Source organism: Toxotes jaculatrix, chromosome 3 (genome assembly GCF_017976425.1).
Source record: "Toxotes jaculatrix isolate fToxJac2 chromosome 3, fToxJac2.pri, whole genome shotgun sequence".
Taxonomy (NCBI): domain Eukaryota; kingdom Metazoa; phylum Chordata; class Actinopteri; family Toxotidae; genus Toxotes; species Toxotes jaculatrix.
The window spans coordinates 7,661,261-7,676,045 of record NC_054396.1 but is presented as its reverse complement, the minus strand read 5'-3'; the positions used below and the strand labels follow the sequence as shown (position 1 = coordinate 7,676,045).

The following is a 14,785-nucleotide window of genomic DNA, read 5'->3' as shown; positions in this document are numbered from 1 at the left end:
ACTGGCTATGATAATCCAATACTGAAACAACCCAACTGCAATGTGACAGTATAAAATGATATCACACAGCAAAAATGTTCCATAGCCTTCCACCTCTGGATAGTTTTTTGGGACAAAGAACAGATGAGTTAATGTAGTTTCTAGCAATGGTATAGCAAACAAAAGCATTTTAGTGGTAGATACCCAGCTAATATTAGCCTGTATGCCACGCAGTTGAATTATTTGATTATTGATTATATTGGCAGTTCAGTCATGAGAAGAAAGTTCTCCCATCAGTGTACCCCTCTGATTTTTTGTTTGTCAAGTTGTTCCTTCTAGTTACCTTTGAAAATGGAAAAGGATGGGGGTGTCCAGCCAGGGCCAGCTTAACGGTGGTCTCCCAGATGTGTGGGTCATGGAGGCCCCGGGCCGTCACCATGAACTGGACGGGCTCTGACAGGTTGGCCACTTCCTGCTCTGCGTACACTGTCCCATCAGGTCTCACGCTGAAATTGGGGTCGCTGCTGACAAAGCCCACCTCTCTACTGCGCTGGCAATCCTCAAACTTCACTGCAGAGACAGACAGAAAAAGGGAAAAGGGGGTACAGAATTAGAGTGCGGCACAGTGAGATTTACTCCATGAGGTATTCGCAAATCCTTGACACATCTGGCAGGCTTAAGATTAACCCGCATCCATCAAGACGTATCTTGAAATATCTCATCCCTTCTGCTGTCACCTCTGATTCCCCGCTTTGACGTCTTTGGCAAAACAAACTGCTTATCTGTTCCTGAACCAGAATACACGGGGGGGGGCTAATTCTTTTTCATATCATTCTTTTCCCAAACTAGACGGATAGCAATGTCAAAACAGCATTTCCCTTGGCTTCTCCAGGGAAAGCATGAAGAGAAGGTCTAAAGCACATTAGGCTGACTGGGCTGACTGCGCTCCGTGCTTTGATGCCAAGCACATGGAGCACGGTCTTGAATGACATTTGGAGGGTTCTGCTTGGCTGAGACAAAAGAAAAGGGAGGTGTGAGGAATCTCGTGCTTGCTCGTGCACACACACACAAACTTTTTCCAGAGTAAACTACTGTCTGTATGAGAAGTGTGGTAGGGCGGTTTGCATACAGGGGGCGTTTGAGGTCCACTCCACCTATGAGCAAAGGGTTGGGACAGATAACACAGAAACAGAGAGAGATGGACTGTGGAGTGCATCAGTGCAGATTCTCCAGTGACAGCTGACATGAATATGCCATTACACCACACAAAACACTGGAGGAACCAACAGAGTCTCAGACACGAAAATTTGGAAAATCCTTTCATTCCATTGCCAAATTTAATCAACACTCGATGCATCATTATACCATGATTCACAGCATGATGCAATGGCATGAATGCTGAGAATGACTGATATTGTGTTAACACACACAGACACACACCATCCCTCATCTCCCTCTACCCCCAAGTTGAAATGCATGTGCTCTGATCTTATCTCACAAAAGTCTGGCTGCTGATAACAAGACAAATTGATTTCATAAATCACCCAATGAACAGATCGCCTGTTATGAGCTATGGCAGCATGATTTTTCCAAAATCCAGCGTGAAGAATTCTGCACAGCAAGCTTTTTATCAAGCCATCTATTTAATTCATCGCCCAGTTTCCTGTCAAAAGCAGCTCCCAAACAACAGGCTAATAAAGCATTAGATGTCCTCGGCCACTGCAGCTTAGCATCACATAAATGAGGCTGCTTGTTTTCAACCTCTGAGTAATTGCATGCGTAATGGGATGGATGGTAAACACAGTTTTGACAATGTGCGCATCTGTCCGTGTTGGCAAACGCAATCCATATTTTCATTAAAAAAAAACTGCAGCCCAGTGGAGAACGTCCTTATGTGAGTGATAAGCTTTGTGTGAAATTATGGCCTTCCTTTGGGGATCATTTATCAAGGCCGGTTGGGGGGAGGGGGGTTATTTAACATCAGGTTGTGACAATATGACACAGACCTGCTTGAATTGTCCACAGATGAATTGTGATGGCAGGCATGTATTATGTAAATGACTTCAATTAGCTTGAACTGAGCAGGCTAATTGTTGTCACTTAGACAGCTCTCTTGTGGTGCAGCTGGAGAAACAAGGCTTAAGGACACGAGCACCGCAAAGTGCCGCTTATGAATGCATGTGTGCATGTGTGTGTGTGTTCCTGCCTGTGTGTGCGCACGTGTCGGATTAAGTTCAAAGAACAGCTAGTTTGAGAATGTCTGCTCTCCCATATATTAATTTCGATGTTAATTCTGCAATAAAACCAGCGAGGTCTCTGTGGGTCTGTCTGCTGCCCTGTGTGCTGTGGTGGTGCCAGTTGGCATGGGAACAGACATGTGGTCTGTAAGGCATTGCCATTGTGCAGCACTGTTAGAGAAGTGTCTTAGATTCTTTTTAACGGCACAGGGCCGGCTCTCAGTTTACCATTCACCGCCTACCCACGAGGGGCTGGGACCATGACCCTGATTTCTGACTCATCTGCTTAGTGTGGAGATATTCACAAATGCTTTGCTATTCATTAAAAATCCTGTTCACAAAGCACATTCAAATCAGGTGGTGGGATCTGATCTGCCACGCTGTTAAATGGAGATGAAAGCAGCAGAAAGAGACAACGCTGAGACTAGATACTGATAGAGAAACTATGCGTGTGTGTGTGTGTGTCTTAAAGCGAGAGAGAGAAGGAGATGGTAGGATAAAAAAGAGAAGATACTGTAGTACAGAGAAAAAAGAGACAGAGATATAGAAAATTTATAAAATAAACCCTAATTGGAACAATTTTCACAGCCTTCACAAAAAAAAATCCTTAGCTTTAATACAAGAAGAGTTAATGTACCAACAATGCTGTGGAGTGAAGTCACTGCTGCCACATCGTAATGGAAATGGAGACAGTGACACCGGTGATAACAAATCTGTTTATTTATTGTTTTTTTTCTCTAGTACCTGTAATTTGTTTTGTCATCTTACACTTGGCGAACTACAGCATCCTTCTGTATGAAAAATTAACCTTGAAATTAATAAACAAAGAAGAGGCTTCAGGGCGTTTTCTAAGCCGACGGCCCTGAAGGTCAGTCAACCCACAGTCCTTCAACAATTTGATAATAATAATAAAAAAAAAAAAAAATCCCATACATATTTTACCACAGGTTCAGTCAATGCTGCCATTGGGCTTAACTTCATCACCTGGTCAGCTTTTCTGGAGCAACAGAGACTGAGGACACTGTGCAAGTACCACATATACTTATTTCCCAACCTGGCACTTTGTCGATGCACATCTTTTTGCTGTCAGTTTTCAAAGATGCTTAAATTGGATGATAAAATCAGACACTAACACAAGGACATCAGACTTCGACATTTTGACACCAGACAATTAATAGTCAGCTCCATTCGCCAGCCATCTTTTATGAATGCTACAGGGTTAAGAGTTTGTCAAACTCATAGCCCTAAACAACACCATGTAACACAGCGAGAGCCACATCTGGGGTATGGACAAGACAAGAACTTCTTTCAGTGAGTTTCTGACTGATCATAAGGATCAACAAAATGTCTAAGAGGAGATTTCCAGCCACTGGGTGGCCTTGTTTAACCATCATGCATCTCTCTGACAGGGTGAAGAGTGTCACAGTTACCTGACCTTTCTGCAGCCTGAAGCTTGCATGTGTAGTTTCTGCACATATTACATGCAAACAACATGGACTAAAAAGGGAATTAATGCACTGAAGCTACTGTGTGATCTTCAAATAGTACTATGTAATATACTAAGGTGATTACAGTGCATTATATTAGATAGCTGATAGTGCAGCTTCAAACAGTCTGGTCAGCAGTAAACAAATGTAATCTGTATGAAAATAGCCTTCTGACTCTACGATCTACTGTGTCAACTGCTTTCTTCTTCTATTAGTGTATGAATGCGAGTGTGTCCCTGTACTTTACCTTGATGAGGAAAATATCAGGGATGTGTGTGTGTGTGCATTTGATGCCTATGCATTGTGGGCTTCTTTTATTGTGTCATCAGGATCTGTGCAAATGTGTGTATGTGTGTTGGTCTACCTCTGTGCATCCCTTTGTGGGCTTATCTGAGTCTATGTGAGTGTGCAGGCTCCTGTGTGTGTGTGTGTGTGTGTGTGTGTATCAGTGTGTGTCCTGTATATTTTAGTGTGTCCTGCCATCCACAGCGGTGTTTGGCAGGCTGCTGAGGCTGGTGTCATTCTGCTCGGCTGCTCTTCTCTGGACTCGTACAGCAGAGAACATGCTGTCCAACAGAGCGGCTAGCGCAGCACAGACGCGGCTAAAACAGAGCGGGCAAGCAGCCGTGACCGCCAACCACCAAGTCCTCAACACACACACACACACACACACACACACACACACAAACAGAGACAGACACGCTTATGCTCTTTGTCCCACCCTGCTTGTAGATCCACAACAATACCCTAGAGGAGGCCAAAACCGCCCTTGTATGGAAACATTACATGTGCATAATGCAGATGGCAGGTAGTAACTCTGCACAGCCTGCTTTATGCATCCACATGGAGCATGCCTCCTTCATCCCTCTGCATCTGCCTACACCGTGTTCACCTGTCGACCGTGCTCGTCTCCCCTCTTCTCTTCCCATCACATCTCCTCCCTGTCTCCTCCACTTCCCTCTTCTCCAGTGTCACAGCTCCCCGTCCTCCTTCTCTTACTGTCCTTATTTCCCCCCTGTTTAACCCCCCCAACCTGTCCTCATCTATCCTCCTCTTCTCCTCCTCCTGCTCTTGTGTTCCCTGTAGACTGAGGCACTTTCTCCCCCATGCAAACCAGGACAGGCAGTCTGAGCCGACAGCCCAGCCAGACATAAAAATGGGCGCCCTGGTGGATCAGTTATTACCACTGAGAGCTGAGAGAATGGCACAAAAGACATCACAAAGAAGGATCACATCTGTCTCATTTTAGCATTTTCACACTTGTTAGCTGGTTTTAGGACTTGTTTTCGTTTAACAACTCATTTAACAACTCATATTACTGTTCTTATTGAAGCCTCTCTTTTATGATTCTTGCTTTTATTCTGCATTTTGCACCTTGTATTTATTGCTTGTACTGTTAATTTTTTTTTATTTGTTTTTAAAACATCGTTAAAAATCGACAGCAACCAAACAGCAAATTTTCTCACTTTATCTAGATGACACAGTTGTGAGGACAAGTTTAAGTTAAAAGTGTGACTGTGAGATACTAGCGACGCGTGCTGTGAGTTTAACTGGTAAGTAGGTCCAGACAGAGCATATGGAGCTCCTTTTGTTAAGGTGCTGCTCATCGCAGTCGTGGCACAGTGCTAAATAAACATTCCCTCTGTTACCCCGCTGCTTTCCTCGAGCCAACAGGAAAAACAACGCCACCCACTCAATTTGCAAATAACAGTATTTTTGCCAGGCTGAGGATGTGATAGACAGCAGCACGAAGCCCACTGACAAGTAAACGTGCACTGCTAAAATAAATAAAACATACCGTTTGTAAGAGGCTATGAAGAGTACTGGAATTTCTCGTTCCATAAAAGGACTGTGACTGGTTTAATTCTGTGCTGATATGTGAGCATTTAGTAATATGACTGATCATCATTATCCGGCCGTTTTAATAATGTGATTAGTTAGAATAATGGTAATGACCAAGAAGTTAAGTCCACAATGATTGTTTCATTATGAATGACAGCTCTGGTTAACTCAGCTCTATTAAGAAAACTGAAACATGAATGAAATGCTGGGACGCTAAAGCATTTGTTTTGAAGTACTCTGATAAGCAGTGTCACTCACAATAAGTTGAATTCATTTTTAAAGATACTCTTTAAAGATAAATAGCCTCTACATCAAATGTGGCTCTACAAAAACAAAATACAAACGCTGCAGTTGCAAACTATGAGCTTAGACCCTTGAATTCCACATGAAAATCCACTGCTGACAGCAAGGAACATAAAAAAAATCTGAGGCCAGTGAGAAACCTTTACTTTAGCCCCAAAATGTCAGCTTTTCAAGACCTAAGAAAAACAACCGCGGTTCTCAGCTTGGATGCTGAGCGTTTTTAAATGCTCTCTTTAGAGAAATAAAAGGTTTTGATGAATTTAGCAAAATCATAATGGCGCACATAATCCTCCACTGTAAGTTTTTAAAAAAAAAAAAGACTGGAGGTGCAGAGTTTTCACCTGACAGTGACATTATAGCAGCTAAAAATGTAAGCAAGTTCAGCTACCAGACACATTTATGTTGTAATATTCTCTCCACCTACGAGAGGAAAACGAAATGAGAAAAGTTTACACCTTTCAGTGGGCGGTGAAGGAGCTGCAGTGGAAGGGGTGTGATTGGCAAGTAAAGATGTAAAAATCTATTTTCTGATGTCTTGATTTATCACAACTATAAAGTGCAGCATCTTGTGAATCTGTAGTCAAACCGGAGGCGCCCCATGCAGTACATCCACAACCCTTGAAACTCTTGAAATCCAGCCCACTGTGTCCCCACAGGGATGCTTATAACTAATTCAATTTACATGCTGCTGTTTTTAAAACACTGCAGGTACAATGTGACTTTCCTGAAAAGGGTTTTTTTTTCTTTTTGCCGCAGTTGGAAATGAATTTCTCTGCCTCTGCAGTTCTCTGTTTTAACAAAAGCCCACACAGTTCCCTCTGACAGCTCGTTCTCACAAAAGGAAACCACTGCGACTCAAGTGTGTGTGTGTGTGTGTGTGTCACCGTGTGTGCGTATGTGTGCAAGGGAGCCGGAGTGAGAGAAATAAAGAGACAGAATGAGAGAGAAGAGGGACACTGGAGTGGGAGTGTGCAACACGAGCTCTTTGCATATACGATTATTACAGCTGATGCATAAATGGGAATGGGTGTCATTGACTCCCTGCGTTCCCAAGCTCTGTGAGTGTGTGTGTGTGTGAGTGAGTGTGTGTGTGTGTGTGTGTGTGGGAAGACAAGGTGCTGTCAACCTGCGTTTATGTGCGTCAGGGCTCATATTTCACTTTTTAAACACCACACGCTTGTTATCTGGTGCTGCTGCACTTACAGGGCTGAATGAAAACTTGTCACATTGTTAGTGCACTGTCAAGCCAATGTGGCCAACATCCACCCACAGCCCTGACGCCCCCACCCCATCACACCTTTGTTTTCCCTCTGTCACCTTCCTTCTTCTGCAGGTATGGAGGAACAGCTGTAAAAGAAGGCCCTTCTGTGTTGGAGCCTACAAGCCTGTCAGGATACAGAGAGTCTTTATACTGCAGATCTGTCTGTAATGTAACCGCGCACGTACAGGATGCTGTGTGGGCCACATGCTCTGTGGGGGTTTTTCAAAGGTTGTCATGGCATTTCAATGGATTATGAAGATTTCCTCACAGATATTTGTTCTTCTCTGCACACCACATTGCTCGCACATCATCACATTACACAGTAAGCTTCGCTCTACATTACGGCTTGAATCTCAGTGTGTTAATGTGCTGCTGCATTTGCTGTCCTGTGAGTTTTGGCCGGGGCACTTATTGGTAGAGCATTTGGGTTTTGCACATCCCCGGCCCTCCCTCTTATCTCTGCATTAGCCTGCTCTCATGGGCATGGGCATGAGGAGGCTTGAGGAATGAGAAAGGGGAAAGAGGCAAGATAAAGAGGGAGAGAGGGAGCAAAGCAGAGCGGATGCAATTAAAAGACTGGGTCACAGATCGCAGTGCCAGGCGTCAGTGTGATTAATACACCACCATTCAGCCCAGGAGCTTTTCTCCACTCTGTGTGCATGTGTGGAGTGAGTGTGTGGTTTTATTTGTGAATTTGTTATCTCTTAAGCATACCGCAGCTAGGGGGCAGAATCTAGACGTGCTATCCTCAGGTGTGCCAGGGTTAACCCTCTGTAAGGTCTTTTGAAGAATCCTGGCGACCTAAACAAACAGGTTATAAGAAATGATCTGTCCCTGTTTGACCTCTCTCCGTTTCCTGAGCATTTCTTCCTACATTAAGAAAAAGCCTGGACATAAGAGGGAGATGGTGGGCAGATGTTTGCAAATGAGCAAACACTCAAACTTTTAAAAGAAGAGTAATTTATAACTAGACCATCTTAAAATACAGCAAACAAAATGTTGCTAAACTTCACTTTTCCCACTGCAGTGAACTTTAATGGGCCCCCACTGTCCTTGTGTTTTTTTTTTTTTTTTGTTGCATGCCTTTTGGCTGACCATCTCATCAGCAGCTACCTACTAACTTCAGACCACGCCAAGTCAGTGATATTCTGGCTCCTCATCAATCCACCCTCTGCAGAAAGCTCACATCAAGGCAGCAAACAACGGTGGCCCTTCTCTGGATCTTATGGTAATGAGAAATGTTCCATTTTGAAACACAGCAAGCTGCGCAAACATATCAACCGATTCTTTCTTTTATTTCTTTCATCTGGCTCCCACTCACCAGACCTTGCCTTCAAGGCTTCCCCTTCGATTTAGCGCGAGCAGCAAAGGAGCCACGCTTCATCACAGCAATGTCTTTTTTAAGGAGGTGAAGCGAAGAAACTGCCTCAAGGCTACACACTGTCTGTTATCTCCCAGTACAATATAATCATTTCACATAGCCCAAAGCGAGGTGGTGGGACCTCAGCTGGGCCAAGTGACAAAGAGGGGAATGTGAGCAAACTAGGGGCAAGGATCAGGGGACAAAAGGGGCTTCTGGGAAATATCTGTGACTCTCACTCAACCGTGTAATGACTGTAATGTAACCCATTATTCTCGAGCAAGTATTTTTTTTCTGGGATGAATCACACTGCCCCCACTGCACATTTTGTACAATGTAGAGAACAAACTTCAGGTTTTAGATAATGGTCACACTTTTATCACAATAACTGACACGGTGCAGAAATACCCTCCATTTGAATAGGAGAGAAGTTCCGGCTGAGTGAGTAAATGAGTCCAGTTACAGTACATAAGCCAGAGCTAAGTCTGTGTCCAGTGTTTATGACTGCAGCTGGTTATTTTTAGCTGCTGTTGATTACCCTGGGGACTGGCCTTAATAAATGCTGTAAGACTAAAAACAGGCTTGCTCCCCTTACTCCTCTCCTCAGTCCTCAGAGAAACCAAAGACTCACTCACAAGATAATCACTTTTTAATTTTCTCCCCTTTCTCATCTTACATTCTCTCTCTTTGTCTCTCTCCCTCTCAGCTCTCACTCACCGACTGAGCTGACCAGCAGTTCTTTCTTCTGTTTTTTTTTTTTTCCTCTCCATCTTTTTCTCCCTTCTTGTGTTATTAGCATAAAAGTGTTTGCATCCCTCCCTGGTGATTGTTTAGCTGCTGTGTTCAGCATCTTGATTTGATTCCTCACAATTGCCCTAATTAGCATTACAAATATACACTTAGAGAGGAACAGAAATATCTGTTATGCCTGACAGACTAATTTAGGGGAATGCAGGCCAGAGGAAAAGGCAACACTAAATTTGTGTGATAAAAGGTGTATCACTTTGTCTCAATAATGAGGTGTCTTATCCAAGTCCAGTGAAACTACACTTTCACTATATTTATGCAAATCGATGGATGGGGTGTTTGCTTTAACTAAATAAAACAGCACGCCGAGCCTCTGACAATGGAAACATATTGGATGTTCAATCGTGATAAAAAGTGTAATCACAACAAGAAACGCACCTCTTATCTGCTCTCGCTCTCCCTCTCTCCTGCCCAGATCATGTCTTCTAAAGCCAATGATTAGACTTAAGACAGATCTCCTTCATTATCCGTTGCTCTCATCCATTCCTCTCTAATCCTGTCTCTACTCCAAAGCCCCCTGGGGCAAGCGATAGGCCAGGGCCAGCCATTAGTCTCCAGACCCCGAGACCAGGGACAACACTCATCCGTATTTTCCCTAAGAGGAGATCAAGGCCATCTCAGAGGTCAGCTACACTGACTACTATCACATACCTATAATTGCTTCACTGCTTCTGTGTTTTTTTTTTCTCTGACTCTTCATTCGGGCATGTACTTGCTGTTTAAAGACTGATCTTCGCCTTCCTACTCATCTGCTCTCAGGGGGGAGACTCTGAGATGGAAACATGCAGTCAAAGCGACGCTGAGGTAATTGTTCAGGCAGATTCCTGCCATGTCAAACTACAAAGGTCATTCTACTGATCAATCACCAGAGTAACTGATGAAAGTAATTGGTGTTATTATTATCACCCAGCACATTAAAGTGACTTTAGCTTGGCTCCTCCAGAGAGCCAAGCCTGCAAAGCAGATGATGTTCATCAGGTACATGAAGTGCAGGGACAAATTGTTGTAAGCCGGATGCTTGTGTTGTCATTATGAAGGTAATTGCTTCTTCGACTAAGGAACAGTGTTAAAGTCAAAACAGGAATCAATGCCTCGTGCTTCAGGCTGAAACAGAAAACATTTTACATTTAGTGTCAAACCAACAAAAATAGAGTTAGAGGAAGTGGTGTACTGCAAGATTAAAAAAAACAAAAAAACATGCTATAAGGAATTCACATAACTATAAAAAGGAATAAACAATTACATGTATAAAATAATTAGTAAACCTTATGTAAATAAATAAACTGTAAAATGATCAAAGCTGTGTTAATACTATTTTTTAAGTTATTTATTTATTTATGGCCTCATAACTAGCTTATATAATATAAAGTTGATATTGCAACATTGTTAGCAAAAGTCTCTAAAGACTCCAGTTGATCCAAACTGTTGTAGTATGAGTGCTGACAGGAGCTGAGAAAAGAGATCATATTTTCCCCGTGTGAGCTTCTCTACATGGGCTCTGTAAAATACAGAGTAGAATTTAAAATCTTGCTCACCTCACCTACAAAGCCCTTAATGGTCAGTCACCTTCAGAGCTCAGAGTTCCCAAGTACCCCACTAGAACACAGCGCTCCCAGAGTGCAGGCTTACTTGTGGCTCCTAAAGCCTCCAAAACTAGAATGGGAGTCAGAGCCTTCAGTTATCAGGCTCCCCTTCTGTGAGACCTGGCAGACACCCTCTCCATGTTAAAGAGTAGACATAAAACTTTCCTTTTTGATAAAGCTTATAGTTATGGCCGTCTCAGGCTTGCCTGAACATCCCCTCATTATGTTGGTATAGACCTAGACTGCTAGGGGACTTCCCTTGATGCACTGAGCGCCTTCTCCCCCTCTCCATCTGTATGCATTCATATCCCATTAATGCTTGTTACTAACTTGGTTTCTTCTCTCTCTGTAGTTTTGTGGTTTCTCGTCTCTCTCTTCTGTCCTCCTCTCACTTTCTGCAGGTACATCTGTCTCTGCAAATGTAGAGACAGGACCTGGCCCCATTATTAGTCTCATTAAATATTATTATTAGACCTATCATTGTCTTACTATTATGTGGAACTTGTATTGTACTATGCTCTCTTTCCTTGCTCTGTAGCCCAAATCCCAAGAGTTTCCTCATGGGGGAATGTTAGGTCTCTGTAAATAATATTATAAAGCGTACGGTCTAGACCTGCTCTATATGGAAAGTGCCCTTAGATTACTTCTGTTATGATTTGCAAAACATTGCAAAAACAAAGACTAGCAAACCAGTAACATCAAACACGTGTCTATGCTGCTGGACACTTGCAGCAAGTGGAGAGAGGAGTGGAGGAGATGAAGAAATGGTCCAAAGCATGGCCTCACTTCACGAAGAAAGATGATGACAGTGCTGGTTGTTATGCAGTGTTTCTCACACATATGTAGGCTCTACTTGGCCACCCTGGTAAATCAAGATCTGCCCAGGTAGATAAAATCATTCAGTTTCAACAACTCATTTCACTCTTCTCAAACTGTCTGAGTTGTGTGCGCTGCAGTACCTGTGGGGGGACTACAGACTTCTCTGTGTGCAGGTGCCTAGCTAGGGTCTACCAACAGCCTGCATGTGAGGGGTTTCAGGAATATCTGTAAACTGTAGCTACAGAAATAAACCTGGTTTACACTCTCCCCCTCTAAACTGCATGAGTCTCTGCATGCACATTGGTCACACCGCGCCACCCACCAATGATCATTTCAAGTAATGGTGAAAACACCAGCAATAGGCTGAAACATCTTTCTGCACAACATGGGCTTAAACTCCAGGAATGTTATGTATCTGACACCCTACGCCTGAGTGCCACTGGTTCCCAGCAGAGCAGCACATACATTACTGAGGGTAAATATCCTATGTTATATTAACATTAGTACCAAGCAGCCCTACGTTCAGGCTCAGAGACAGTAAAATAGCTGCACTGAGGCTGGAAGCCTGTGCAAGCCAATGTATTTTCCACACAGAAAATTGATCACGAATCATTAAGGGAATCAATAAAGAATTGGACAAATGAGCAGAAACAATAATGGAACTGGTATCAATAAAATTTTGTCAATTCCCATCCTCACACAGAGCTGAGGGGAACTCAGAGTTGTTTGGCAATTCTCTGTGGGTGCATCACTATGTGTGAGCCCTTTCACACTGCACAGTCATTTCATCTATTATTAATAAAAAAATATTGACTAGTGCAGCTTTAAGTCACAGTCTGTATTTATAAGGAAGCCAATGTACAGTATATTGCATTGTATATTGTATAGAAGCACATACTATATGTAAGCAAGCCTCTATATTTAACTCTGTAACTCTATAATGCAGCTAAAACATTTCATTCTGTATAATCGTCCTTGAATTAAAAAAAGTGATTTCAGAGTGCAGCCCTCCCTTAAAAGTAACGTATCTGAGTTTCTTTCAACAGCTATTTGCTTTGAAGCCACCCTGGCCTGTTCCAGAAAATCAATTAAAAACATGACTAATACATTTGCACCTAACATTTTCCACATTTCCTTTTTAGCGTGTTTGATGTCCCCCACTGCCTAACACTGCGTAAATGCTGAGATTACAGAGATAGGGATGGGAGGATTTCAACAAGGACCCTTTCACTCATATTTACCGCTTCAAGTGAAACTCTGACCTAAAATGAAATTAAATAATGAAGATTATCAGTGGGCTGCTTCTGTGCTCTTTTTGCACAACACTCGAGAGAGAAAACCAACACACCTCAAAACCCCATCAGCCAAATAGTACAATATTGTGCCCCATGGAGGTCCTCTTGTCTTGTCTTTCAGACCTTCAAAGACATTTTTATGTTGTAGGATTTATAAATGCAACGCAAGTGTCTCTTTTCCTCCTCTGTCCCTCCTTACATTTCCTACCCAAGTCCCCTAGTGACAGTTATCAGAGAGATCTGCAGTGGTCCTTAATATGAGCATACGCCTGTCCCTTAAGTGGGCAGTACTAAGCCTCATTGTCTGCCATGGATGTAGAAAGCACAATAGGAGAGGCTGAACCTCTGTGCTCAACTATCTACCAGGAGGGAATGGGAGGTCGGTCTCCCCGGGCCATGGCGCCAAAACCATTATTCTTATCACTGCAGGACAACTCACCGCAGGCCAGACAAAACCCTTCTGAAAGGTCAAATGAGTGTGTCTCTCAGTGTGTGTGTTTACCTCCTCCCCTCCTCTCTCACACCAGACATTTCTGTATTTCTCATTAACTGATAATACATCACTCATGACCTTGTGATAAAAATACATTAGCTGGAGACAAGTCATTAATCTATAAAGAATCAGGCTGTTTAGGTTATCAGGTGAGAATGGGTGTTGCATGTTATCACACAAGTAATGGGAATAGACTTAATTGCCCTTCTTAAGCAAGTCACGATATATACTGTAGTGGAAGTGGTTTATGTGTTGTCTTTGGGAGCAAAGTTGACTATATCACGCTTGGTTGTCCTGGAGCAAGCTGGTTTAAGATTGGCTAATAAGCAACGAGACCGGCTGTCAGCTGACCAATTAGGATTGGAACTGATGGTACTGCTGGAAGAATGGATATATCATGAGAGCTTGTTTGAAAGATAAAAGAGGTATATGTGTATATTATGTGTATAACAATACAAATATGGTGCAGTTTTGTGAGGAACAGCCTGGAGAGTAAAGCTGGATTTACTTGGTCCCTACAGTTTCTCTCTTTCTATCTCAGTCCAGCCGGCCGAGGCAGACGGTCGCCCACCATGAGCCTGGTTCTGATCAAGGTTTCTTCTAGTTAAAGGGAGTTTTTTCCTCATCACTGTCGCCAAGTGCTTGCTTATGGATGAATGCTGGATCTCTGCAAATAATATTACAATATTAAGTGTGTGGTCTAGACCTGCTGTGTATGAAAAGTGCCCTGAGATAACATTAAGATTTGGTGCTGTATAAATAAAACTGACTGGACCTGCATTGACAGTATTACTCACAGTTACTGGGTTTTGCTTAATAAAACGATAATGAGCTATGAATTATTTACATTACTTGCAATACATTCAGGGGACTTCTATTTCCCTAAGTCTCATACCTGAATGGGAGAATACTGCTGTGTTTACATTCTTCCAGTCACTGTGACTGATTCAGTGGTTGTGGCAGTGAAAGTTTGCAGTGGAAATGGCTTTGCCAGATACGTGTTACTGAAAAGAAGAAGACAACCGAGTCTTTCTGCAACTTCCTCTATGTTGTCTTCACTGTAGACAATCTCTAGTGGAATCAGGACCTTGTACAAGAAAACACAAACAGCACAAGCTTACCAGACACATTGTTGCACAGCCTCAGTGTATTTACTGTACGTTTTTGAGAGCCATGAACCTTACCAGGGCCCTGAAGGGCCATGAAGCAAAAATCTGAACCTCTGTTAATTATTCTGTTGCTATCTAGGCTAGCACACGTTTCCAGAATCTCTCAACATGCCTCCACCTCAGTGTGTGGGCCCTAGTAAGCAAGAGTGC

The 14,785-nt window shown here is 42.9% G+C and overlaps 1 protein-coding gene across 1 annotated transcript in view; it reads right to left on the bottom strand.

The window, feature by feature from the left end:
• The window catches only part of cdh4 (cadherin 4, type 1, R-cadherin (retinal)), a 201,106-nt gene that overhangs the window by 71,932 nt on the left and 114,389 nt on the right, over positions 1-14,785 (bottom strand). Inside the window, exon 4 of the mRNA XM_041035025.1 lies at positions 323-549. Within this exon, the coding sequence (XP_040890959.1) occupies positions 323-549 (227 nt within the window). The remainder of the gene's footprint in view (positions 1-322; positions 550-14,785) is intronic.